The sequence below is a fragment of the Nomascus leucogenys genome, chromosome 19 (assembly GCF_006542625.1).
Source record: "Nomascus leucogenys isolate Asia chromosome 19, Asia_NLE_v1, whole genome shotgun sequence".
NCBI lineage: Eukaryota > Metazoa > Chordata > Mammalia > Primates > Hylobatidae > Nomascus > Nomascus leucogenys.
In genome coordinates this window covers 26754691-26781135 of record NC_044399.1, presented here as the reverse complement: position 1 = coordinate 26781135, position 26445 = coordinate 26754691, and the positions used below count along the sequence as shown (strand labels likewise).

Sequence of the window (26445 nt, the reverse complement as noted above, 5' to 3'; positions counted from 1 at the left end):
TCAGCATCAAGGGGCAGCTCGGCTGTTTATTAAGTCAGTAGAAAAATGACTGTACAGGTTTAAGGTGCAGGAATGAAGATGGGGCAGACTGGGCCCCAGCATCTGAGGCCCCACCCCCATGCCAGAGAGCTCCAGTCCAGAGCCTGAAGTGTGGTCAGCACAGGTGAGCTATCTGGATGTCCAGGAATATCTAAGTGTGCTGCCCCCGTAGGGGGCACTGGAATTCCTTGCCCAGCAGCTGGGCCTAAAGAGAAGAGGCTGAGGAAGCCAGGCCCTAGAAACGGCCCAGCACGGTGGCTAACAGAGCCATGCGGATGTACATGCCGTTCTCAGCCTGGCGGAAGTAGGCTGCGCGGGGATCTGAGTCCACTTCCACGCTGCAAAAAAAAAAAAAGAAGTGTTATCGTGCAGCCCATGGATGGCTTGTCCAGGACTAAGTCTCCTCCCCTCCACCAGCCCTGAGGCAGTCTCTGACTCTGATGCTGCACCACCTTATCTCGTTGACACGGGGCATCGGGTGCATCACCACCATCTTCTTCTTGGCCCGGGTCATGATGTGGGGAGTGAGGATGAACTGACCAAAGCACTGCAAAGCAGATGGGGTCCCCATTAGTGCCTTGGGGTAGGAGTGGCTACAGAGGACAAACGTCTGGGCTCCACTGGGGTCCCCTCCACACCCACATGCAGCTATGGCAGTTGACAGATGTGAGGTTTAATAGCTCTGACTCAGCCCTCAGCCCAGCCTTTCTGTCCTCATATCTGATGCCCTACGGCAGCAGCCCTGGCTTCTTCCTCAAGCCCAACACTCACAGCTTCGTACTCCTGGGTAGAGCCAAATCGTTCCTTCTGGATTCGAGTCATGTAGAGCACATCAGTGTCAGGCAGTGCCTCCTCAATGCTCTCAAATTCCTCCTGGAGGGTGAGGAGAGCCATGGTGGATGCAGCGCTGGGCTCTGACTGCCCAACCCACGTCTCCATGGCCTCCAGGCTGGGCTGTGAGGGTCTCACCTGCTTGGTGCCACGGGAGGCCACAAAGGCCCGCACAGTGGGTGGCATGCGCAGGCTGGGAGGTGCCACGTAGCGCAGGCTGACACGATACTGGGTGAGCAGGCAGGCCAGGGAGTGTACTGTGCGTCCGTGCTTCAGGTCACCCACCATTGTGATCTAGGGGAGGAACCCAGTCACCACAGAGATCCCAGACTGAGTGCCCCCAACATCATTTCCAAGCTTTTAAAAGCCTCTGGAGCAGAATGAAGGCCTCTTTGCTGCAGCTGTCCTGGACTGGGGTAACCACTTCCTGCCTCCCTCTCTAGATCGTCCCCTGGCAGGGATCCAACCCCTGCCACCACCCTCACCGTCATGCCATTGACAGTTCCCAGCTCCTCACGGATGGTGAAGATGTCCAGCAGGGCCTGGGTGGGGTGCTCTCCGACCCCATCCCCAGCATTGATCACTGGCCTCCGGCAGTGCTTGGCGGCCAGCTGGAAAAAAGGGGAAAATCCTGTCTTTTGCAGCTCAGAGGCCCCCCAACTGCCAGTCCCCCTCTTTTGGGATCCCCTCACTCATCTGGCCCAAAACACAGAAAACGTGGGCAGAAGGGTTCTCATGTCCCTGGGTCCAGCCTTCTTAACCCCATGTCAGTACCCAGGCTGGCCTCACCTCCACTGCTCCAGGCTGGGGGTGCCGGAGCACGACGACGTCAGCATAGCAGCTCATGGTCTGCACGGAGTCAGCCAGGGATTCGCCCTTCTGGACGGACGATGTGGCTTCTGAGAAGCTGAGCACGGCACCTCCTAGCCGGGCCATGGCTGCGGCAAAGGAGCTGCTGGTCCGTGTGCTCACTTCATAGAACATGGAGGCCATGACCTTCCCCTGGGGAAGGAGCAAGGTGGAAGGTGTACGTATGCGTGTCCACCCTGGGGAAACCCCAGATAGGCATCACCACCCCAACTGACACTTGAGGGGTGCTGTGAGGACCCTTCTGCACCCAAACCTCCCCTGTGACCTGTCAGAGCCTTGACGTTTCCACCACTGGTGTCACTCTGAGCTAAAGGCTCTGCCTCCAGAAAACCACCCATCATTAAGTGTCTGAATGAGCTGGGGAAGGAGGACACACCCTAGCTCTCTCCCGTGATTTCAGCAGCCCAGACCAGAAGACCCCACTAGTGGGGTGATGGTCTCATGCTCAGGGCCTCCCAAGCCAGCTAAATCCTGCTTTGGGGAGGGAAAACGTGGGGGAAGACCTACAGCAGCAGCGGGATGGACTAACATAAGGGGATGGGATGGCAGGGGGAGGAAGACCCACTCTGACCACTGCACGGCCCTGCCCTGATGCGACCCAAGGGCAGGCGATGGCCTGGACCCTACCCCTGGCCCTGATCCTGACCTTCAGGATGTCGAGGCTCCGCTCCTTCTGCACCATCATACGCAGTGTGTGTGCCACATTGAACAGGTGAGACATCTAAGAAACAGCCCACGTTAGCTAGAAAGGCCCTAGCCCCAGCTTTCCAAATCCTCAAAGCTCTGGGTGGTCCCATCCTCCCTGCCCCAGGCACCTGATCCTTGGTGAACTGCTGGACGGACAGGATATGTTGGCCCACTAATGAGTGCAGCAGGGGTGAGGTCTGGGGGTGCAGCAAGCCAGGGGTCCCCAGGTTCTGGGGAGATGCCTGTCTAGGTACTGGTGGTGGAGGGTAGCAGGTGCCATCAGGGGTTCCCATCAGCTCTGCAGTGAGGGATGGGGCAGAAAAGGCTGGTCAGAGGGTTCCTCCTACCAAGGCCAGATCAGAGGTCCCCGAGGTGAGTATGTGTCAGGGTGGAGTCTCACCTGGCTCGGCTACCTTCCGAGAGGACTTCTCCTTTGGCTCCTCAGCTGCAAACAGGACAAGAGGACAGATATACATTTATGGCTGAGGTTTGGAAAGAAACCCCATATTCCCAGGAACTCTGAATCACAGTGTATGTGTTAAACCAATTCACAACACAGTAATATAGCAGGTTAGGGGAGGGCAGGGGACTGCAGCAGCTCTGGGGACAGACAGGTGGCTTCCCATGGGGCTGTGTTGTATGGGAGCAGTGGTGCCCTCCCGGGGCTCTCCCAGTTGGCAAAGGCATCCTAGGCAAGAGGAACGGCCAGACTCACACCAACCAACAACCTGGATTTACCCCACGCTCTGCTGCCCCGTGGGATCCCAGCTCCTGGGCGGAGGAACACAGCTGCCCACAACAAAAAAGGGCATGTGAGAAGCTGTGAGATGTCTACTCACACTGGGGAGACTTGTTTAGGCAAAGGATGGCACAGCAGATCAGACGAGGATAAAGGGATGGAGAGGAGGATATGTAAGTAGAGAAAGGCGAGGCACTGGGAAGAAGTGGATCCTGTCCCTACATAGTCTCTGAGTCACAGGAACGCCACTCTTACCTGGCAAACCTGGGTCGGAGGCTCGATGGATTCGGGGCGGCAGATGGAAGCGGCCATCAGGAAGCCCTGGGATGCCACGGCGGGGTCTTTCAGGTGTCTGGAGGGATAACATTGGCCCAGAGTTGTTTTTTTTTTTTTTCTTTTGAGATGGAGTCTCGCTCTGTCGCTCAGGCTGGAGTGCAGTAGTGTGACCTTCTGGGTTCAAGCAATTCTCCTGCCTCGGCCTCCCAAGTAGCTGGGATTACAGACGTGCACCACCACGCCTGGCTAATTTTTTTTATTTTTAGTAGAGACGGGGTTTCACCATGTTGGCTAGGCTGGTCTTAAACTCCTGACCTCAGGTGATCCGCCTGCCTTGGCCTCCCAAAGTGCTGGGATTACAAGTGTGAGCCACCGCATCTGGCCTGGCCCAGCATTTTTAAAAAATTGACCCAACCCCACTTCAAATTCAGCCCCTCAAGAAAACCCCAACTGTTCCTGAACCACCAATGAAAATGTTCAAGCTGTTCATCTTGACCCGAGACTAACACCTCCCAGCCCCCTAGCCCAGTACTGTGGATACCGTGGTCATCTCACTGGTGGCAGGGGCTGAGGGTGGGAGCTGAGGAACAGCCCCCTGTGGCCACTTCCGTACATCCTGTCCATAGCCCGGGGGTACCAGAACCTGCAGGCAGAAGGCAGGGCACTCAGGAGGGAGCAGAGAGAACTCAGGTCCTAAAGGGGTAGATGTCAGCAAGGACAAAAAGCACCTTGGGGGAGCTGTGCCCCCAACCCCTGGTCCAGGGCAGTGGTGCACATAGTGGGACAGTGTAGATGTGCTGGGTAGGGAAGAAATGAACGTGGTGCGGAAGAGGGCACTACTGAGATCAGGCAGGGGCTACTTGCGTACCTGCCCATCGATATAGGCAACCTCCCCTCGCAGGACCACACGGCGGACAGTGCCCTTCACCTTCTGCCCTTCAAAAGGTGTCCAGTGGGCCTTGGAGAAGGGCATGTGGCTGGGGATTGTCCACTCATGCTCCAGATCCACCTGCCCAGAAGACATGGGTTATGCTAGGGAAAGGCTCCCCAGAGAACAGATCCAAGGGCTGGAGAGCCCCCCTCCTGCTCTGGGCCCCATCCCCACACCTCCACATAGGTGTCCTCCTGGGGGGGCAGGTGAAAGATGCGCCGAGGATTGTGGTGCAATCGCTGCAGCAGGTCGTCCAGGCTGAGCCGGCCCTCGCTTACAGCCGTCAGCAGTAGTGGCAGCATGGTCTCTAACCCTGGGAACCCAGGTGGGGGCCTGGACCCACACTTCTCCTCCAAGGTATGGGGAGCTGGGAGAAAGAAAGCCATTACCCTCAGGACCAATCACCTCCATGTCTAGGAAGTCACCCACACCCCAGGACTGCACTTCCAACAACCTCCTTATGCTCACCACCACTCCCGATGCTCATTTTTTCTGGGAACTAGAAACAAGGGCAATAGGACTGCTGCCATCTTCTGGAGCCCACACTTTTACCCACATATTCTTTCATTTGCAGTTTTACTCACTGGCTCATTCATTCTTTCAACAAGTATTTATCAGGCACCTATCACAGACCAGGCACCCTAGAGGCTAGGGTCCCATACAGATCAAGACCCTGTCCTAGTAGAGTCCTGAGGCCTGGCCTGCTTCCCATTTTCTTGCTAGGGCTGTCCCACAAGCCCCACTGGGCAGAGGAGGTACATGCTGGATTCTCTCACCATGGTCTGAGGCAAAGCAGTCGATGACAGCCATATTCTCCCACAGGGCTTCCACATCCTGGCGGGAGCCAAGCTCAGGCCGGACCTCCCCCTTCCCAGGCCCCAGGCGCTCCAGGTCATCATGGCTTAGGAACAGGTGGTGGGGAGCCACCTCGCAGGTCACTGGCAAGCCCCGTGCCTTTGCAGCTTTAATTAGCAGGATCTGAAGAACAATGGGAAGATCCAGAAGAGGCACCACTCATATGCCTTGCCCTACACAAAGTCCCATTGGCCAATATCCCTGCTCAAAAAATGATGATGTAGACCTGCAAGGGTGCTGGCTCGAGACCCTCCTCCCGCTGTCTCCAGACTCTCCTCCTGCTGTCTCCTGCCCCTAAGGACTACCCTGACCTTTGGTGTTACTGGGAAAGCAACAGGGACAGCAGGATCTCAGGTGTACTCTTACCTCCTCCTTCCGTGCCACGTGACATATGTGCACTGAGCGCTGAGTGAGCTGAGCCACCATGAGGACAGCAGCCACGGTTTGCTGCTCCGCGTGAGCCACAATGGGGAGGTGGGAGGGCCATGTCTCGAAATGCTGGGAGCAGAAAGAACCGATGAAGGAGTGTGCAGAATCTCTGACTGTGCTCATCAGAGCCTAGAGTCCCCAGGAGCTCCCCTGAATCCTCACTGCTACCAGCCCACTTAGGCAGGGGCCCACAAGCCAGGAGACACTAGGTGGTGGCCTCCTGCCACATGCACACTCCCTACCTCCATCCACTGGACCACGCTGTCCAGCCGCAGCTCAGAGAAGGTCTCATTGAGGTAAAGCTTCAGTCCGGCTGCAGACCCGGCCACGGTGCCCAAGGTTCCTGCATTTTCAGACGAGGCCCCAAGGAATAGGGCAAAGTCGCAGCGGGCACAAGCCTCTGCCAGCTGGAGAGGATATACAGAGGTAAGGCTCACTGGCACCCATGCCCACACAGGCTAGCCTGGCACCAGTGGCCTGGGCCCATGGGGCAGGGCAGAAGGAAAAGGGCTCAGGGAAGCAAGGGTGGCTGGTGGGGGCATATGGGTCTCCAATACCAGGAAGAGGAGTGCAGTGGCTCACCTTCTGGGCCAGGGCCAGAGCAGGGGCATCAATGATGGGGGGCCGGGTATTAGGCATGGCACACACCATGGTGATACCCCCAGCCAGGGCAGCGGCTGTGCCTGAGGCAAAGTCCTCCTTATGTGTCCCACCTGGTTCCCGCAGGTGCACATGGACATCAATCAATCCTGGGAGAAAATGGAAACAGCAAGATTACAGGAAGATTGAGAAATAGGAAGGGTGAGCTGGACATGGTGGCTCATGCCTGTAATCCTAGCACTTTGGGAGGCCAAGGTGGGCAGATCACCTGAGGTCAGGAGTTCGAGACCAACCTGACCAACATGGTGAAACCCCGTCTCTACTAAAAATACAAAAATTAGCCTGGTGTGGTAGCACATGCCTGTAATCCCAGCTACCTGGGAGGCTGAGGCAGGAAAATCGCTTGAACCTGGGAGGTGGAGGTTGCAGTGAGCCGATATCACACCACTGCACTCCAACCTGGGCGATGGAGCAAGACTGCATCTCAAAAAAAAAAAAAAAAAATCCTCAGACAAGGCCACTGTGGACACTGTGGATCAAGGAATGAAAGAGTGAGAAAGATTCTGGGGTCTTCACAGTCTGTGCAGTCCAGGACAGAGTGGGCCCCCCAGCCATCCTTCACCACACTGCGGGTCTCTATGCCAGCGGCTGCCAGTGTCCAGAAGCCAAGTTCTCCCCAAAGACTTACCCGGCAGTCGCACAAGCTTTTGGGAGGTCATACAGTCAACATGCACCTTCAAAGGAGGGGCTGGCCCGATCTGGCCTAGGGCCTGCAAGTGGAAAGTAGTCAGCTTTGATTTAAGGGAAGGGTGATCCTGGGAGTTGCAGGGAGAGATGTGGTTTTCCCATAAACCAGGCTCTGCACACTGTATACCCGCCGTCTCTCCCTCTGTAGCCACAAAGCTTTATTACTAGCATGGCTGTTCCATACTCACTCCTCCCTCTTTCTTCTCCCCATCAACACCGGCAGTCTCCCTCCCAGCACATGGGTCTCAGTTACCTCCACAAAGAGTTTGGTGCACTTGATATCGATGATTAGGGGCACGGAGAAGTCAGCGGCCAAGCGTCGGGTGCGGTAGCCCTTGGTGACAAAGGAAGAGAGACGCCGGCCCCCAGCTCCACGCATGGACAGGTTAATCACCAGCTCAAAGTTCTTCTCAGCTAGCTGCTCCAGGATGCTCCGCTGTGGTGGGCACTCACCATCCACGGCCTCCTCAAAGTGCCAGTCCACAGCTGTTACCTGCCAACCCGAAGTCAAGGTCAGGGCCAAGCTGAGTCTGGCAGCGGTCAGGAAGGCTAGCCTTAAGGGAGAGGAGCTGGCCCAGGAGCCCATGAAGAGGAGACTGAGGACCCATAGGGTGGGCACCGAGGGCTGCCTCTATTTGATACTGGCAAAGTATATTTCTTGGCAGGAAAGATATCTACACTAAGTAAGATGGGTTACCAAGGACTAGGTGCAGTATGAGCTCACACACATGTACACAGAGAAAATTCTGGAAGGAAAAATATCAGAACAGTGGTAGACAGATTTTAAGAGACTTTTCTCTTTGCTTCCTGTGTATTCTGCTTTCTACATGGAATATAGCTTATTAGTATAACGGTAATAATAAAAGCAGGGGAATAGGAGATAATTTTTTTTTTTTTTTGAGACAGCATCTCACTGTTTCCCAAGCTGGAGTGCAATGGTGCACTCACTGCACACTCGCAGCTCACTGCAGCCTCTACTTCCTAGGCTCAAGAGATTCTCCTGCCTTAGCCTCCTGAGTATCTGGGACTACAGGCATATGCCACCATGCCCGGCCCATATAATTCTTTGGTGCAGTATTTTCACCCCCTTGGGGAAGGAGAGCAGTGGGGTAGGTTGCCAGAGTTCCTGCACCTTGACGCCATGCTCAGTGTAGAAGTCAGCTGTGCCGAGACTGGCATAGAGGCTATAGCCCAGGCTCTCCAGTAGCCGCACAGTTGGGAGCAGCTCACTTTTGTTCTGAAACCAAACAGAAGGATGAAATTGTTTTCTTCCTGTGTTCCATTTCAAGGTCAGCCCTGGCCCAGGGAGCCAGGCCCTCGGGAAGCCCTCCTGGATTCTGGTACCTTATAGCTGCCAATGGTCAGCAGGATATTCTTCTTGGGGATCTTAAAGCCAGTGCTTAGCATGGCCTTGAGGTATGCTTCGCAGCGGCTCTCCCCAAAGCCGGCCACCTCCCCAGTACTGGTCATTTCCACACCCAACACCACGTCAGCACCCGCCAAGCGGGAGAAGGAGAACTGAGGCACCTAAAGGAGCAGGAGGGGAGAGAGGGCCAAGGTGTGAGGGGACCTCCTCCCTCACCAGCAGAGATGAACACGGTCCCCTGTTCTTGATCCCATCTGAATGCCAGGGTCAGCCTACCCTCTCTGTGTGCCCTACTGCTTTCCAAATGTACTTGGGGTTGTCCCTCAGCTTCTGCTTAGGATGTGCCCTTGCAATAAAAAACCTTACAAGCTTTGCAAATAAAAAACCTTAACCATCCTTCAGAACTCAATTCAAATAGCACCCCTTCGCTCAAGCCTTCCCAGACCACCCCTTTTGGAAGCAGCACCTCCTGTCTCTGAACTCCTGCAGCATTCTGTTTATAGGTCAAATATGTAGTTTTATCACACACTGTTCTACACCAAAGCTTTTTTTGGGATCAACTTCTCTTCCCTCCCATTACCATAAAGTAAGCTCTTAAGGGACAGTGACCACCTCATTACCCCCATGATCCGGCAATGCCTTGCAGTCAGTGCCTGGTTTACATGCTGATTGACAACTCTGTGTGGTGAGTGAACTCTCTCCCGCTATTTTTCTGCTAACCCCAAGGGTTTCAATATTCCTTACCTTTACTCCTACGACTCCAGAACCAGTCATTAGCCCCACAGGTTCCACTTCTTCCCCCATGATGACCCGTGTGGCCAAGGCTACTAGGTCCACACCCAGTGTCTTGGAAACAAAGGGGAAGGAGCGAGAGACACGTACGTTGCATTCAATAACTTTCAGCTGGTCATCCTGGGGCAGAGAAGACTGGTCAGACCTTCTGCAGGTTGGCCTTGCTGACACTATCTATAGGCCTAGACTCTTCCTCTCAGTCCTCAGTCTCTGGGGGATCAGACTGAGCAGGGTTCAGGGTGACTGATTGTCATAAGCCCCAACACCGTGAGCTCTAGCTACAGCCCTTTCCCTCCAGCTTCCCTGCCTACTTGGATGAAGGCAGGAGACAGTGCAGGGCTTCATGGCACTGTGGCCAGCACAGAACATGCAGGAGCTGTGGCCCTTTAGTTCTTTCCTTTAGCCTTATTACCTTGGCAATGAGCTGCAGATTGAAGGGTCCTGTGACCTGTAGCTCCTGGCCCACGGCATGCACAATGGCTTTGATCCGCTCCAGGGTTTTGGCAGTAATATCTTGTGGGGGGGTCACCAGTGTCGCATCACCTGAATGCACACCTGCATTCTCCACATGCTCAGAGATGGCGATGGCTGCCACCACACCATCAGAGGCCACGGCATCCACGTCAATCTCCTAGCGGGGGGACACAGACAGTGTGACGTAGCGCCACTTTCTTCTCTCACTTACAATAGGATTGTCTCTTCCTTTAATGAGCCCCACACCCACAGTTCCCAGCCCTGGTGTCTATGATTCTGCTGGACCAGAGAAGGAAGTCTCTTCCAGGGCTGGCAGCATGCCCTCAAAGACTTCACTGTCTGCAGCCTCCCACCTTAGCCTCCTGGATGAACTTGGAGATGACCACGGGATGCTCTTTGGAGACGGCTGCTGCGCTGCTCAGGAAGCGCTCCAGGTCTCCATCCGTGTAGGCCACATTCATAGCAGCACCACTCAGCACATAGGAGGGGCGCACCACACAGGGGTACCCCACGGTCTGGCAGAATTGGCGAGCAGACTACAGGAGGCAGGGAGCTTAGCTGGGTTGTTCACACTCACCCCCAAGCAACATCCAGCCTCCAGGTATCCCACCAGGTCCCAGCCCACCTCAAGGTCACTGAGCTCCCTCCACTGAGGCTGGCTGATACCAATGGTGTCAAGGAGCCGGGAAAACTTGAAGCGGTTCTCAGCCGAGTCAATGGCTTCAGGGGAGGTGCCCAGCACCCGGCACTGCTGCCGATGCAACGCCATGGCCATGTTGTTGGGCAGCTGTCCACCCATGGATAGGATCACACCTTCAGGGTTCTCGAGCTCATAGATGTCCATCACCACCTACAGTGCAGGGGGAGAAACAAGTGGTGGCAGCAAAAGAGGGCAGGAATCTGAGCCTTCCTGCTCACTGCTTCCCTCAGCCCCCACCAAGTTTCAAAGAATCTTAGGTCAGCCAGCTGTTCCACTCGACCCTAGCCACCCAAGCTACCAGGAAGCCCCCATCTCCCTCACCTCAAAAGAGATCTCATCAAAGTAGAGTCGATCACACATGTCATAGTCGGTGCTGACTGTCTCTGGGTTATAGTTCACCATGATGGTCTTATAGCCCATCTGCAAGAGGGAGGGGAAAGGTACTTAGCAGTCAGGTGGGAGGAAAATCGTGGAGAAACTAAGCCAAAGCCCCTACCTCAGAGAGTGCCAGCACAGCTTCCTCTGAAAGAGCTGTACAGGATCCCTGCCTTGGGAGGGAAGGAGGTACAAAGAGTTGGGGAAGAGATTCATGTACTGTGTGAGGCACGAGAGGTGGCCTAAAAGGACCCCCACCCCAAAGCTCTACGACCAAAGGGATGGCAATTAATAGGAAATGCCAGGATTAGTGCCAAGCAATTGCTAGAGATGAACAGAATAGCAAGGAAATTGGAATGAAAATGAACCCTCTGACCTTTCGGAGCTGCTGGATGCAGCCTACAGCACACCAGTCAAATTCAACGCTGGAGCCAATACGGTAGACGCCAGAGCCAAGGACTAGGACATGAGGTGTTCGAAAGGTGAGGTCGTGGGTGGTGCCCCAATACGTTAGGTACAGGTAATTTGTCTGGGCTGGCCACTCAGCTGCAACTGTGTCAATCTGTTTCACCGCTGGACAGATCCCCAGTTCCTGACGCAGCTTGCGAACAGCCAGCTCTGTGCTAAAATAGAAAAAGGGTCTGAAACACAGGCCCAGAGAGTAGGGTACAGACTGATAGAGGGTTGAGACCCCTGGGCACGGATGAGAGGAAATATCCTTGGAACCAAGGTCAGAAGCCTCTAAAGCTCTCCCACACTCTCCTTCCTCCCTCCCAAGGGTCCCTCACTGATACAAAGGTTCTGCCCCACATTTCTCAGCCAGAAGCTCTCATTGCCACCTCTGACCTCAGAACCGCAAGGGCAATCTGTTTGTCTGAGAAGCCAAGACACTTGGCCTGTTGCAGCAGGTCTGGGGGCAAAGGCTGTCCACGGTGTTGTTCTAGCAGCTGGGCATGTGCGATGATACGCTTCATTCGGTGCAGGAACCAGCGGTCGATGCGTGTGAGCTCATACAGGCGGTCCACCGAATAACCAGCCCACAAAGCAGCTGCCACCACAAAAATCCGCTTATCTGTTGGCGTCTCCAACTCCTGATAGAAAGGGGGTAGAAAGAGGGAAGCTACTGCCAGCCCATCTAAAAGCCTGAGCGTAAGTAGCTGCCCTTGTCTCAGGAAGGGGAAACTGTACACCAGAGCACAAGCTGTGTAATTGCAAAAACCTGGACACCAATCCTGGGTCTACCTCTCACTGGCTATGTGGCTTTGAGTAATTTCTATAACCTATGTCTCAGTTTCCTCATCTGTAAAAACAAGTCTAGTAATACATCCTTGCGTGCTAATGAGACATCTCAAAATTCTCAGCAAAGTGAAAACAAAGCAAATGTCCAATGATGACTGCTGCTAGTGTTACTGGTAACAAGCTCACGGTCTGGGGGCAATGAGAAGCAGGGTCTATTTTAGGGATGTTGCCAGGGGAGGGGAGCTACTTACCATATCGCTGACTGGTTTCACTGTGTGATCAAAGCCCACACAGTTCTCATCCACCATGCGCAGGGCCTTCTGGAAGGCCTCCTCAAATGAACGCCCAATGCCCATGACTTCACCTGGAAGAACAGAATGGAAGGAATGAAGACGTGGAGGTGGAAGGGGTGGGAGGAAGGCACTGCCTATAATGCCTACGGTTTATAGTCAAGACTGTGGGAGATTCTCAAGGCAAGTCACATGATGGTGGGATTCATGGTGTTTCACAATTAAGAAATCTTAACGGCCAGGCGCGGTGGCTCACGCCTATAATCCCAGCATTTTGGGAGGCTGAGGTGGGCGGATCACGAGGTCAGGAGATTGAGACCATCCTGGCTAACATGGTGAAACCCCGTCTCTACTAAAAATACAAAAAAAATTAGCCGGGCGTGGTGGCTGGCACCTGTAGGCCCAGCTACTCCGGAGGCTGAGGCAGGAAAATGGCGTGAACCCGGGAGGTGGAGCTTGCAGTAAGCAGCGATCGCGCCATTGCACTCCAGCCTGGGGAACAAAGCAAGACTGTCTCAAACAAAACAAAACAAAAAAACAAACAAACAAAAAAATCTTAACTTACAGCTCTTTTCCCTGCTATTTTCATGGATAAGCTCAGGTTTTGTGCTCATTAATGAATATGGAATCAATATGCCTAAAACGGGGATGGGGATACTGGAATATATCCCCATACACTGGATACTGGAAGTTTATCACAGTGGCCCAAACCACTGATGGCTGTCTAGGTATTGGGCTTGATTTATTCACATAATCATAACACCATCTGGAATTCTCTAAAACTTTTTTAAAAAGTGTAGATAATAGGAAGATGATCCCTACTACTCATCCATGCAGAGCAAATCACATTTACAACAATCATTTTAGAGTTTCTCTTTCTGGACGTTTCTTCATAGGTTTTTGTTTGTTTTTCTTTTTTTTAGATGGACTTTCACTTTTGTTGCCCAGGCTGGAATGCAATGGTGCGGTCTCGACTCACTGCAACCTCTGCTTCCTGGGTTCAAGAGATTCTCTTGCCTCAGCCTCCTGAGTAGCTGTGATTACAGGTGCATGTCACCACATCTGGCTAATTAGAGACGGGATTTCACCATGTTGGCCAAGCTGGTCTCAAACTCCTGACTTCGTGATCCACCCGCCTCGGCCTCCCAAAGTGCTAGGATTACAGGCATGAGCCACCATGCCGGGCCCTTCATAGGTATGTTTTACATACGATCACAGTATACGTATACTTTCCATCCTGTGTTTTTCCCTCATCATACATTTTCCTACATCGCCACGTGGCCTCGTAAACATCAACTTAATTCTTTTTTGAGACGGAGTTTCTCTCGTCACCCAGGCTGGAGTGCAATGGCATGATCTCGGCTCAATGTAACCTGTGCCTCCTGGGTTCAACTGATTCTCCTGCCCCAACCTCCCAAGTAGCTGGGATTACAGGCACCTGCCACCATGCCTGGGTTATTTTTGTATTTTTAGTAGAGACGGGGTTTTACCATGTTGGCCAGGCTGGTCTCGAACTCCCGACCTCAGGTGATCCACCTGCCTCAGCCTCCCAAAGTGCTGGGATTACAGGTGTGTGCCACCACGCCCGGCCAACACCAACTTAATTCTTATATGATTTGCCATAATTTAACTGCTAACTGAAGGACATTTAGCTTTTTTTTGTTTCCTGAGACGTAGTCTCACTGTGTCACCCAGGCTGGAGTCAGTGGTGCTATCTCAGCTCACTGCAACCTCTGCCTCCTGGCATCAAGCGATTCTCCTGCCTCAGCCTCCTGAGTAGCTGGGACTACAGGTGCGTGCCACCATGCCTGGCTTATTTTTGTATATTTTTTAGAGATGGGGTTTCACCATATTGGCCAGGCTGGTCTCAAACTCCTGACCTCATGATATGCCCACCTCAGCCTCCCAAAGTGCTGGGATTACAGGCGTGAGCCACCACGCCCGGCCCATTTAGCTTCTAAGTGTTTACAATTAGGCAGTCCTGGTGGCTCTCACCTATAATCCAACACTTTGGAAGGCTGAGGCAGAAGGATCACCTGAGGCAGATTGAGACCAGCCTGCACAACATAGTGAGACCTCCCTCTCTACAACAAATAATTAAAAAAAAAAAAAAATTAGCAGGGTGTGGTGGTGTACACCTGTAGTCTCACTCCTCAGAAGGATGGGGTGGGAGATTACTTAAGCCTAGGAGATCCAAGCTGCAGTGAGCTACAGTCACACCATTGCACTCCACCCTGGGTGACAGAATAAAACTCTGTATTAAAAAAAAAGTTTTCATAATTATAAGTTAGGCTGTGATGTTTTCTTTCTTTTTTAATGAGACAGGGTCAGCCGGGCATGGTGGCTCATGCCTGTAATCCCAGCACTTTGGGAGGCCGAGGCAGGCGGATCACGAGGTCAAGAGATCGAGACCATCCTGAACAATATGGTGAAACCCCGTCTCCACTAAAAATACAAAAATTAGCTTGGCGTGGTTGTGCACGCCTGTAATCCCAGCTACTCAGGAGGCTGAGGCAGGAGAATGGCTTGAACCTGGGAGGCAGCGGATGCAGTGAGCCGAGACAGCACCACCGCACTCCAGCCTGGCGACAGAGGAAGACTCTCTCTCTCAAAAAAAAAAAAAAAAAAAAAAAAAAGAAAAGAAAAGAAAAAAGGGACAAGGTCTCGGCCAGGCACAGTGGCTCACACCTGTAATCCCAGCACCTTAAGAGGCCAAGGTGGGTGGATCACCTCAGCACGGGCGTTCAAAACCAGCCTGACCAACAGGGAGAAACCCTGTCTCTATTAAAATACAAAATTAGCCAGGCGTGATGGCACATGCCTGTAATCCCAGTTACTCGGGAGGCTGAGACAGGAGAATCACTTGAACCCAGATGGCAGAGATTGTGGTGAGCCGAGATCACACCATTGCACTCCAGCCTGGGCAACAAGAGTGAAAATCCGTCTCAAACAAACAAACAAACAAAAAGACAGGGTCTTACCCTGTCACCTAGGCTGGAATGCAGTGGTACAATCACAGCTCACTGCAACCTTGAACTCATGGGCTCAAGCGATCCTCCGGCCTGAGCTTTCCAAAGTGCTGGAATTAATTACAACCAACGTGCCTGGACTGGATATGATGCTTTCTGTTTTGGATAATCTCCTTAGGATAAATTTCTAGAAATGTAAAGGCAATAGGTAACACAAATTTTATAGCCCTTGGTAAGTACAAATAACATTATAGAAGTCTGTGCTTTATAATACAAAGTTTAAGCAACCTTCTAAGAAGTGAGCATAAACGGTATCTCATTTAACTAGATTTCTATTTACTAATGAGAGGAACCGTCTTTTCTCTAGGTTTGCTTATTGATTTCTTCTTCTGTAAAGTTTTGTTCATCTCCTCTGACCATTTACTCTAGGGGCTTAAGTATTTCTTACCAAGTGTATTTTTCTATTTACAACCCTAACATTTACATTTCTTTAAAAAGGTTTTAAAAACACTACGATGCTAACAGTAGTGTGACTGATTTTGTTCAATTTCTTTGTAACTGTGGTTATAAGACTTTTTACTTTGAGATTTGTTAAAAAAGAAGCCTAATACATGCATACACATATGCCTAGAAATGTATGCAGTCGCAGATACACGGCCAAATTAATCAATCTCTGTAAGGCAAGATTACAGGTGACTATTGTTCTTTGGTTAAACTATCTTTTCTCGTTTTCCATGACTCATGTTTCTTACTTGTATAATAAAAGTTACAAAAAGTTACCAAAGAAGACCACATTCCAAGAATACTTCAATAGATGTAAAACAAACAATTAAATGTCTCATCTAGGAACCAATCTTTCATTGGCCTATTTTCAATCCATTTCTTTTTGCCACAATTTAATTATGGCTTCATTTCCATGTTTATTCTAATTTTCATATAACAGAGATTCATCTCCAGAAGGAAAAAATTGGCAGTCTTGCAGAATTTCTAAAAATTCTGAAATAATATCTGAGCTTAGACTTACTTGTTTAAAGGCCTAAATGGAAATCTGGAGCACCACAAAATGCTCTTATCCATCAGGCTGGTGGCACTGTGTCTGGTACATGTATATTTTTGTTTTGGTTGAAATGTGTTAGAGGATGGTCTTAGGCAACTAAAGGGATACCACAAAGAAACATACTAACTCAATTCTAACATGCTCTGCCACTGCTGGGTAATGTTACAGCCATTCATCATTCACTAATAAATTTCCTTGTTACCAAAAAGGTTTATGATGCCCTGCTCTGATGTAAACATCATACTAAAAAAAAAGGTCATTTAGTGACCAAAGCACAAAGTGCCAGAGGAGATACTGTAAAAATGAGATGAGATAGTCTGATGGCTTGCACCTATCCCAGAGGTTCTGTATTCCAACACAGATTTCCAGATGCCTCCCCAACTCCTGACGAGGACTATAATCTTAGTTTGAAATGTCTCAAGCACCTGCTTCCATAGGAGCTAAAAGGCCATGCCAGGGAACTCTTGACATTTGAGATTCTTGGTGATGGTGGGGCCTCATGGGGGTGCCCGGGTCATGAGTCTCACCAACGCTCTTCATGCAGCTCCCAATCTTTGTGCTGACTCGCAGGAACTTGCTAAGGTCCCATCGAGGAATCTTCACCACACAGTAATCCAGGCTGGGTTCAAAGGCTGCTGTGCCCCCTGTCACAGAGTTCCTGGGGTCCACCAGGTGGGATGCCAGAAGGACAGTGAAGGAAGCATAAAAGGTGAGCTTCCGCATAGCTCTTCCCATTCCCACAAATCCAGGCCAATGTCCTTTTCATATTTCCTGTCCCATCAATATTTTCTTCAGCCCCAGACCCACTTCCCCACTGGGATTTCTCCCTCATCGTCATACCTGAGCTCTGGCAAAGGAATGCCCAATGCTAGCTTGGCTGCCACATAAGCCAGTGGATAACCTGTGGCCTTACTGGCCAGGGCAGAGCTGCGAGACAGCCTGGCATTCACTTCAATGATGTAATACTGCAAAGGAGAATAAAGAAAAAAAGTCACTGGCCTAGAAGCCCGTCTAGGAGAGGTCTCAGAAAGGAGAGAAAATAATCCCTCCCCATAGTGATGGCTAGCAAAAGGGCCCTCCCTAAGGCCCAACCCTGGTAAAGAAGATTCCAGCTTCTACTCCAGGGACTGTAGGGCCAAAAGACCTCAACCTCAAGGGCCAAAAATTATGCAAGAAGAGGGGGTAACAACCAGACTATCAGCTCCAGGGCCTAGAGCTTACCTGCTCAGACTCAGGGTTCAAGGCATACTGTACATTGCACTCCCCAACAATTCCCAGGTGCTGGGTCACCTTGATAGCCGTCTGCCTCAGGAGCTGGTACTCCCTGTCATTCAGTGTTTGGCTAGGGGCCACCACTATGGACTCACCAGTGTGGATGCCCAGTGGGTCCAAGTTCTCCATGTTACACACCTGTGAAGGGGGGGTGCCATGGAGGTCACTGCTAAGTGGAGTCAGGAGAGGCAGAAGGCTGCACCCCAGGGTCCTGTTACCTCTGGGGCTGCACCTAACCTGGGTCTGAGGGACACAGAACTCTCAAAGACCTTGGCACGGGCCTCTGCTCTTCCAAAAGCTCATCCTGCCTGACACAACTCTCGCCCTTCCCCCATTCACTCACCGTGACACAGTTGCCATAGGCGTCTCTCACCACCTCGTACTCAATCTCCTTCCATCCCTTCAGAGACTTGTCTACTAGCACTTGGCTGGTATGGGCAAAAGCTGGGGCCACGAGAGCAGAGAGCTCCTCCCTATTAGAGGCAAATCCAGAGCCCAGGCCACCCAGGGCAAAGGCTGCACGCACCAGCACAGGGTACCCCAGCCGTTCAGCAGCTGCCTGGGCCTGCAGTGAGTGGAAGAGATGAACAAACAGGTTATTTCCCGCTGCCCAAGGTGTGCCTGACCCACAGAAAAAAAAGATATAAAGAAAATAACATGGCCAGGCACGGTGGCTCATACCTGTAACCCCAGCAATTTCGGAGGCCGAGGGAGGTGGATTACCTGAGGTCAGGAGTTCGAGACCAGCCTGACCAACATGGAGAAACCCCGTCTCTACTAAAAATACAAAATTAGCCGGGCATGGTGGCGCATGCCAGTAATCCCAGCTAATCAGGAGGCTGAGGCAGGAGAGTCGCTTGAATCCGGGAGGCGGAGGTTGCGATGAGCCGAGATCGCGCCACCGTACTCCAGCCTGGGCAACAGGAGCGAAACTCCATCTCAAAAAAAATAAATAAAAAAGAAAAAAAAAAAACAAAAAAAGAAAATAACACTACCAAAGAAAACACCACAATTCTTCCTTTACCCAAACACCCCCCCAACCTGTTCAAGAGAATTTGCTGCCTCGCTGGGGGCCACATGCTCTCCGATCTCTGCCATTCTGGCAGCAAAGGCCCGTCGATCCTCGGTCAGCTCAATGGTCTCCACCGGTGTGCCCAGGACCCGGACCCCATACCGAGCCAGCACCCCGGCCTTGGTCAGCTCCACACCACAGTTCAGAGCAGTCTGGCCCCCAAAAGTCAGTAACACACCATCAGGGCGTTCATTGCGTATCACCTGAGGATGGAGAGGGGAGTTACAGGCATCAGAACCTTGTGGGTAGAGAGACAATCAAAGTTTAATAACCCAGAGTGACCACTGGGCCCCCCTGCCCAGTCCTCTTTTCATTCCAGCCTTGCCCCAGTCATACCTGGGTTACATAGTGAGGTGTTATAGGAAGAAAATAGACCTTGTCAGCTAGCCCCTGGGAGGTCTGCACTGTGGCAATATTGGGGTTGATCAGCAACGTCTGGATGTTTTCCTCCTTCAGGGCCTTAATTGCCTAAAAGGACAAGAATGGCATCTCAGCCTCTGCTGAAGAAGCAAAATTGCAAACAGCCTTAGAGTAGCATTCTCCTCTTCTTTCCCTCTCTGTACTCTTGGCTCCTAATAATTGACTTCTATTTCTTACCACATCTTTCTCTACATTCCCCAAATCTGGTTCATTTCCTCCCTACAACCTCAGCCCTTCTCCTTAAGACTCTTTCCATTCTTGAGGATCACACGCCCAGAAGGGTGGGGAGGAACATGCCTCACCTGAGAGCCCGAGTAGTCAAATTCTCCAGCTTGGCCAATGGAGAGGCCCCCTGAGCCCAGGATCAGAACCTTTCGTGGTGGTGGAAGTCCAGAGCCGGGAGTGGGAATTCCAGGGGGACAGAGGCGCTCAGTCAGCCGCTCTCTAACTGTGGAAGCAAAGAAGGTCGTAGAATGTTAGAGCTGAGCTGGACCCAAGAGGTCAACTGGATTAGCTCCCTCGCTTTCAGAAGAGTCCAGAGCAAATTACACATCTAAGGAGTAGCAGAGGGAGGACCAGAACCCAGGACCCTGGAGTTCCTTTCAACAGAAGCTTGAACATACGTATCTTGGGTTGGTTGCCACCCATCCCCAATCCCCTTAACCTCCTAGACATCTAGGAGTTGCCCAGGGCATGTCCACCTTATGCCCATCCTGGAGCCAACCCTGTTCTTAGGTCCACAACCTAGTTCTACTTAGGATCTTACCTGTCTGGCCCCCAGGGTTCCCAGCTGTGGCCTCTTTCACAGTTTCCAGAAAGATATCGAAAAGCAGTTCCATATCTGAAGGGCCAGCTTGGTGTTCTGGGTGAAACTGGACACTGTTGAAGAGATTGCACCATGAAAACCATCATGGTCCCTGGCATGACACTGGCAGCCTCGGAGGTGGGTAGTGGGACAGGAGACTCGGGTCCACTGCCGTGCTTTACTTTTCCATCATCAAGGCCCACAGGGCTTCAAAGTTGCACAGACCCAGTCAACCAGGCTCACCTGAAGAAGGGCAAGCTGCTGTGCACAATGCCTTCATTGGAACCATCATTGGCATTGGTGAAGAGAGGAGCCCAGTCTGCTGGCAGTGAGTCTATCTCCACAGCAAACCCATGGTTCTGCGATGTCAGAAAGCAGCGCCCAGAGCCCACCAACAAGCAGGGCTGGTTATGGCCTCGGTTCCCATATCTGGAGGTAGAAGCATGCCAAGTCACAGGCCCCGCTCACCCTCTCTTCACTACTGAACCTACCCCAGCTCTCACTGATCTCCTGTTTTCAGTAGCCCCGCTCCTGTTTCCTTTTTTTTTTTTTTTTTTTTGAGATGGAGTCTCCCTCTGTTGCCCAGGCCGAAGGGCAATGGCACAATCTCGGCTCACTGCAACCTCTGCCTCCCAGGTTCAAGCAATTCTCCTGCCTCAGCCTCCAGAGTAGCTGGGATTACAGTCGCACGCCACCATGCCCAGCCAATTTTTGTATTTTTAGTAGAGACAGGGTTTTACCATGTTGGCCAGGCTGGTCTCGAATTCCTGACCTCAGGTGATCCGCCCACCTTGGCCTCCCAAAGTGCTGGGATTACAGGCGTGAGCCACCTCACCTGCAACCCCCCGCTCCTATTTCAACACGAATAAACACCAACTCTCTTCTCATTCCCGAGACACCCCACCCCTCATGCCACAAGTATGGGCCCCTTCTACTCCCCACAAGTCCCACCTCATCTTGTAAGTCTTGGCCCCAATGGCTAAGGCCAATAGCTGGTGTCCCAGGCAGATCCCAAACACAGGTCGGGGATTAGGCTCAGATAAAACACGGCTCAGCGTGGATACGACACTGGGATAGGAGGCAGGGTCACCAGGCCCATTACTTAAGAAGAGACCCTCATACTCTGGAATGGGCAGAAAAGATGACATCAAAATCAGTATTCCAATTACAGGAGGCACACCTGCAGCCCCCCAGCTCATGAGAGTGTAAGTCCCAATGTCTATCTTCTTCACTGCAACTCATACTGACTTTTAGCAATTGGACCAAGGGATAGATCTTCCACCCAAGCTGTTTGTCTGAGGCCCTGAACAGGCCCCAGCTACTCACCTTGGCTGTCTAGTGCATGGTCCCAGGGTACCACAGTGACCTCAGCTCCACGCTGGCAGAGGCATCGGATCTGATTATACTTGAGGCCACAGTCCAAAGCAAGGATCCGAGGGGCACCCCCTGTATTGAATACCCGCGGAGTCTGAGAAATAGAGGAATAAAGGGCAACAGTTGGCAGCTGTGCTCAGTGGGTATAATATATGCCTGCACCAACTCCTACCTTCAAAACCTCCTTTGATTCTCTCCTGTGTTCACCCCCCAGTTGTGGGCAGAATATAACTACTGTGGTAGAGCTTGCAACACTCTCCCACTCTACCTCTGTACCTTAATGGAGACCTCTGGTACCAGGGGGCGGGCATTGGGGTCCAAGAATGGCAGGGATGAAGGTTCTGTTCCATTCTGGACCAGCTTCCCCAGCAGAGACCCTTGTTCCCGCAACTTCTTGGTCAGCTCCCGAGTGTCTACTCCTGTCAAAATAGCACAGTCTTAGGGAATCACACTCCCACAACTCAGTCATCTGTGAGGTTAGACTTCCAGAAGCACTTCCATTCCAGAGCCCTAGTCACACACAGCTGTTCTATGTGCATCAAAATCCTGGGCCATTGTGACAGAAGTATACTACCATGAAGTATTCCTGCCAAAAATATCACATCTGAATTGAGCAACTCTAAATCTATCCATTTATAGAAAATAATATAAAGGGAAAAAAAGAATACGCTAAGTAACACTACAGGAATGTAACCAAGTAAGTGCAGACTATGGGATACTAGATACAGGAAAGACCCGTTTTCAAATAGGTTACAAGGTCCACAGATTAAGAGACTTATCAACCAAATGCAATGCATGAACCCTGTTTAGAGCAAGATTCAAATGAACAGTTAAAAAAAAAAAAAATTAGGGGAAATTTTAAACATTGCCTGGACACTTGTATTAGGAATTATTAATTTTTTTAGTGTATGACGTTATTATGGTCATGTTTTTTAAAGATTCCTTTTGCATAGATATTGAACTATTTGTAGATGAAATGATATGATGTCTGAGATTTGCATCAAAATAATCCAGTGGTGGTGATGAAATAAGATTAGCCCTGAGCTGATGATTATGGAAGGTGGGAGTTCCTTCCTGTGTTGGAAATTTTCCTTCTGAGTGATAGTTCAATTCTTTTCCCCAGCCCAACTGCAATCTAAACCTTCCAACTATCACAATCTTAGAGTCAGGTCCCAGCAGACTACAGAAACCTTGATTCTTTCCATCCAGGCATGCTGTGCTCTGCCCAGATATGCCCCTGCTTGCCACCATACCTTGCAAGCCAGGGATGCCATGCTGCTGCAGCCACTCATGCAAGGTGCGGGTGGCACTCCAGTGGCTGGGAGTAGGACAGCACTCTCCCACCACCAGTCCTGCTACATGGATGCCCGAGGATTCAAACCACTGTAGATGGAAAGACATTGTGAGAAGCCTCAGGCCAAGTTATTTCTTTACAGCATTTTCCCAATTGTGTGGCCACAGACCCTATATTCAGCCACATTGAATGGCCTTCAATATACCAAGCTTTTGGTGCTTTTGCATAGATATTTCCATTTACCAACAACGCTCTCTCCTATATGAAACACAACCCACAGGCCCAGGGTGCCCCGATGATCACTGAAAATGACATTTTCCTTTTTATTATTTTTTTGAGACGGAGTCTCACTCTGTCACTGAGGCTGGAGTGCAGTGGTGAGATCTAAGCTCCCTGCAACCTCTGCCTCCTGAATTCAAGCAATTCTCCTGCTTTAGCCTCCCGAGTAGCTGGGATTACAGGCACCCGCCACCATGCCCAGCTAATTTTTTGTATTTTTAGTAGAGACGGGGTTTCACCATGTTAGCCAGGATGGTCTCAGATCTCCTGACCTTGTGATCTGCCCACCTCAGCCTCCCAAAGTGCTGGGATTACAGGAGTGAGCCATCATCACACCTAGCCATTCCTTTTTCCTTTTTTTTTGAGACAGGGTCTTGCTGTTGCCCAGGCTGGAGTGCAGAGTGCAGTGGCGCAAATACACGGTTCACTGCAGCCTCAATCTCCTGGGCTTAAGTGATTCTCCCACCTCAGACTCCTGAGTAGTTGGGACCACAGGCGCGGATCATCGCACCTGGCTAATTTTTTGTAGTGACAGGGTCTCACCATGTTGCCAGGCTGCTCTCAAACTTCCTGAGCTCAAGTGATCCCCCCACCTCAGCCTCCCAAAGTGCTGGGATTACAAGTCATGAGCTACCACGCCCCGCCTCTTTCTTCCTTTATCTAAAACTGAAATCACAAATCCCTTCTCTGTGAAGCCCCTCCCACTCACCCAATACAGCTTGTGCCTCCATCTTAGAGCTCTTTTAATACTTTATTTCTCTCTTGCTATTTACGTCATATGATGAATATGTATTTATGTCTTTGTCACGAAACAGAGAACTCAAGAACAAGGCACATGGTGTCAGTCAGACATTTATTGAGGTGCAGGCATTGCAAAAGATGCTGAGAAAAGAGCAATGAGAAAAAAAAGATGAGGTTCCTGTCTTCATGATGTTTATTTCTGACTTAGGGAGCTAGAAAACAAGGTAACACCCATATAAATATTAATTATAGAGTGTGATTAACAACTGAATAAGATAGGGAGGTACGAAATACATTACCAAATAAAAAACAAAGGTTCAGGGCACAATACTAGGCATGCCCCCCAAACTTCATTTGAGATTATTTAAAAAGAAAAGGCCAGGCGCGGTGGCTCACACCTGTAATCCCAGCACTTTGGGAGGCCAAGGGGGGCGGATCACCTGTGATCGGGAGTTCAAAACTAGCCTGACCAACATGGAGAAACCCTGTCTCTACTAAAAATACAAAATTAGCTGGGAATGGTGGCCCATGCCTGTAATCCCAGCTACTCGGGAGGCTGAGGCAGGAGAATAGCTTGAACCCGGGAGGCGGAGGTTGCAGTGAGCCGAGATTGTGCCATTGCACTCCAACTTGGGCAACAAGAGTGAAACTCTATCTCAAAACAAAATGAAAATAAAAAAAATTAAAAAAAGATACTATACCAGCCTGGGCAATGTGACAATATCTGGTCTCTACAAAAAATACAAAAAAAGTAGCCAGACATGGTGGCAGGTGCCTGTAGTCCCAGCTACTTGGGGGGTTAAGGTGGGAGGATTGCTTGAGCTCAGGCGGCAGAGGCTGCAGTGAGCCATGATTATGCCACTGCACTGCAGCCTGGGTGACAAAGTGAGACCTTGTCCCAAAAAAAAAAAAAAACAAACTTGTTACTCAATAGATAAGTGTTTAATAGCTACACAGAAACAGAAAGTTTATGTGAGAGGGATCGGCATAAACTGCATTCAGCTGGGTGATAAAGAGTTTAAGGAACCTGCATTCTGAGACTGTCCAGGGATCTGAAGGATAGTTTGGCAGAACCCTCCCTGGCCAGGTGGAGTAATCCATTTATATGTGCGAGTGGCTCCAAGAGGCCTTTCCCACCCTGGTCCTAATCAGGCCTCAATGTTGTAGTTTTATAAACTCAATTTTGTCAGTGTGCCTAGAGTTGACAAAGGTGATGACTGACAAAGCTTAACCAAATTCACAAGAATTCACTATCAATTAGAATGCAGTGTATTTATAGGTTTGTGATGAACCTAGAAATTCTTTTCCAGGAAGAACAATATGTATGTCCTCTATCCGGAGCTCGCTCTCCCCCGTGTCAGGGTGGCCGGGAAGGCAAATTAAGAATTAAAGGCTTACACCTGCAATGAGGCCAAACAAATTTTGAGAGATACTACTCTAGGCCAGATTGACTTCCTCTATTACCTTAACTACTATATGTTGGGTTTTTTTAATGCTTGAACTGTCAGAGGGCAACTCAGTTTCCAAATTTCAGAGGTGAAGGAATAGGGGAAACCTCACTGTAGGAAGAAACTGTTTTCTCACCTAGAGGTAAGAACACAACTGAAAAGCAGAAAATCAGACGAGGCCATGTCAGTAGGTCTAGAAGATAATGTCACTGGTTTTGTAGGTAAACTGGCACTCACTGTCACTGCAAAGTATGTGACCCTAGTTTCCAGTCTCTTTCCTCTAATTTATGTAGTCCTAAAAAGCACTGCTCCCATCTGACTCTGCTGCTAAAAAAAACCTTCAATGGATCCTTTACCAAACTAAGCTGACTCTGCTTTGGCTTCAGGTCCCTCCGTGCCCACTGGATTTAACTTATCTGCAGGCTTTTTTCTCATGACTTCTGCATGCCTAATAAATTGGACAAGGCTGTTCCCTTACATCTCTTTTACTTTTCCTTGATCCATGCTTTCACTACATACAGAATGCTTTCAGCTATGCCTGGAACCTTGATGCCCTTAACAAAGGCGGTAGCTTTTTCCTGAGGCCTCCAACACTCTGTGCCTCCCAAGTCACTTAACAACCCCTAACTACAGTTAGTAGTAGTCTTAGTCCTTGACTTTATTACTTCAGTGGGTATGTTTTCTGCAGGATGCCCAGCAGGGTGTCAACTACTTCACTAATAGTTAACAATTACTGACTTGAAAAGGAATGTAGAGAAAGCACTGGGTGTGGCTACCTTGCAGAGACCGAACTCATCCATTTCATCTGGGGGGATGCCATAGTTGCCGATCAGAGGATAGGTGAGCACTAAGATCTGTGCCTTGTAGGAGGGGTCAGTGAGGGCCTCGGGGTAGCCGACCATGCCGGTTTGAAACACTGCAAGAAAGAAGCAGGGCTGGGCTCCGGTAGGGCACCCTTCGGAACACTCCCCGCGCGATGAGCACGCCCCAGTGGAGGCTGCCTTGGTCGCGAGGGGTTTATGGCGCTGCGGCCCATGGGCACCGAATGGGGGAAGGGGGTATGCTGGCGGGAAAATGGCGGGGTCTGGACGGGGAAGGTTGGGCGGAGAGGCGCATCAGAGTGGGATAAGGTCTGCAGCCTAACCGGGCTTGCTTACCCACTTCCCCGGCAGTCGACACGGCGGCCCCAAAGGGCTGGCCCCGCAGGACCGACCCATCCTCCAACACTAGGGCCGCCATGGGAAGGGAGCTCAGAGGCGGGGGCGAGTACGGAGAAGCGGGAAGGACTGCAAACTCCACTGGAACCACGTGAGGACGGCGCGCCGGAGTCGGTCCACGTGGCTAACGGCGCGGGGCGCTGGAGAGAAGCCGGGCGCGGAAGCGCAGGAGCCTCGGGCGCGCTTGGCGGCAGCAGAGACTGCGGCGGCGCGGACACAGGCGGCGTGAGGGGCGGGGCCGGGCACGTAAGGGGCGG

At 51.1% G+C, this 26445-nt stretch overlaps 1 protein-coding gene across 4 annotated transcripts; it reads right to left on the bottom strand.

The window, feature by feature from the left end:
* Positions 1 to 26390, bottom strand: CAD (carbamoyl-phosphate synthetase 2, aspartate transcarbamylase, and dihydroorotase). Of its 4 annotated transcripts, XM_030800713.1 has the most exons (44): positions 26129 to 26390; positions 25748 to 25887; positions 22463 to 22592; positions 21486 to 21628; positions 21162 to 21303; positions 20787 to 20958; positions 20079 to 20264; positions 19797 to 19909; positions 19333 to 19478; positions 18947 to 19078; positions 18580 to 18813; positions 17882 to 18103; positions 17488 to 17676; positions 17107 to 17231; positions 16794 to 16924; positions 12202 to 12314; positions 11558 to 11802; positions 11088 to 11334; positions 10658 to 10756; positions 10262 to 10486; positions 9990 to 10172; positions 9575 to 9793; positions 9115 to 9282; positions 8349 to 8531; positions 8137 to 8241; positions 7258 to 7497; positions 6946 to 7027; positions 6240 to 6406; positions 5900 to 6064; positions 5595 to 5726; positions 5150 to 5351; positions 4550 to 4740; positions 4311 to 4451; positions 3984 to 4085; positions 3422 to 3518; positions 2828 to 2872; positions 2556 to 2725; positions 2387 to 2461; positions 1660 to 1872; positions 1356 to 1481; positions 1009 to 1164; positions 811 to 912; positions 492 to 586; positions 1 to 377 (listed from the first exon to the last, which is right to left on the bottom strand). In XM_030800713.1, exons 1-44 carry the CDS (start codon positions 26208 to 26210, stop codon positions 275 to 277), a joined length of 6678 nt encoding a protein of 2225 aa, XP_030656573.1. In that variant the 5' UTR covers positions 26211 to 26390; the 3' UTR covers positions 1 to 274. The 4 variants fall into 4 exon arrangements, with proteins under 4 accessions (XP_030656573.1, XP_030656571.1, XP_030656574.1 ...); XM_030800711.1 differs by having other exon boundaries at positions 811 to 1164; positions 26129 to 26366; XM_030800714.1 differs by lacking the exons at positions 1 to 377; positions 492 to 586; positions 811 to 912 and having other exon boundaries at positions 1059 to 1164; positions 1388 to 1481; positions 26129 to 26366.
* Positions 26391 to 26445: the final 55 nt, after the last annotated feature.

Excerpts from the sequence above, each read along its gene's own strand:
- CAD (XM_030800711.1), bottom strand. The coding sequence starts at position 26,210 with ATGGCGGCCCTAGTGTTGGAGGATGGGTCGGTCCTGCGGGGCCAGCCC. Across the intron at positions 18,104-18,579 it reads CAGCAAATTCTCTTGAACAG|GCCCAGGCAGCTGCTGAACG; the intron begins GTTGGGGGGGTG and ends CACTCACTGCAG. Across the intron at positions 3,519-3,983 it reads CCACCAGTGAGATGACCACG|ACACCTGAAAGACCCCGCCG; the intron begins GTATCCACAGTA and ends TTATCCCTCCAG.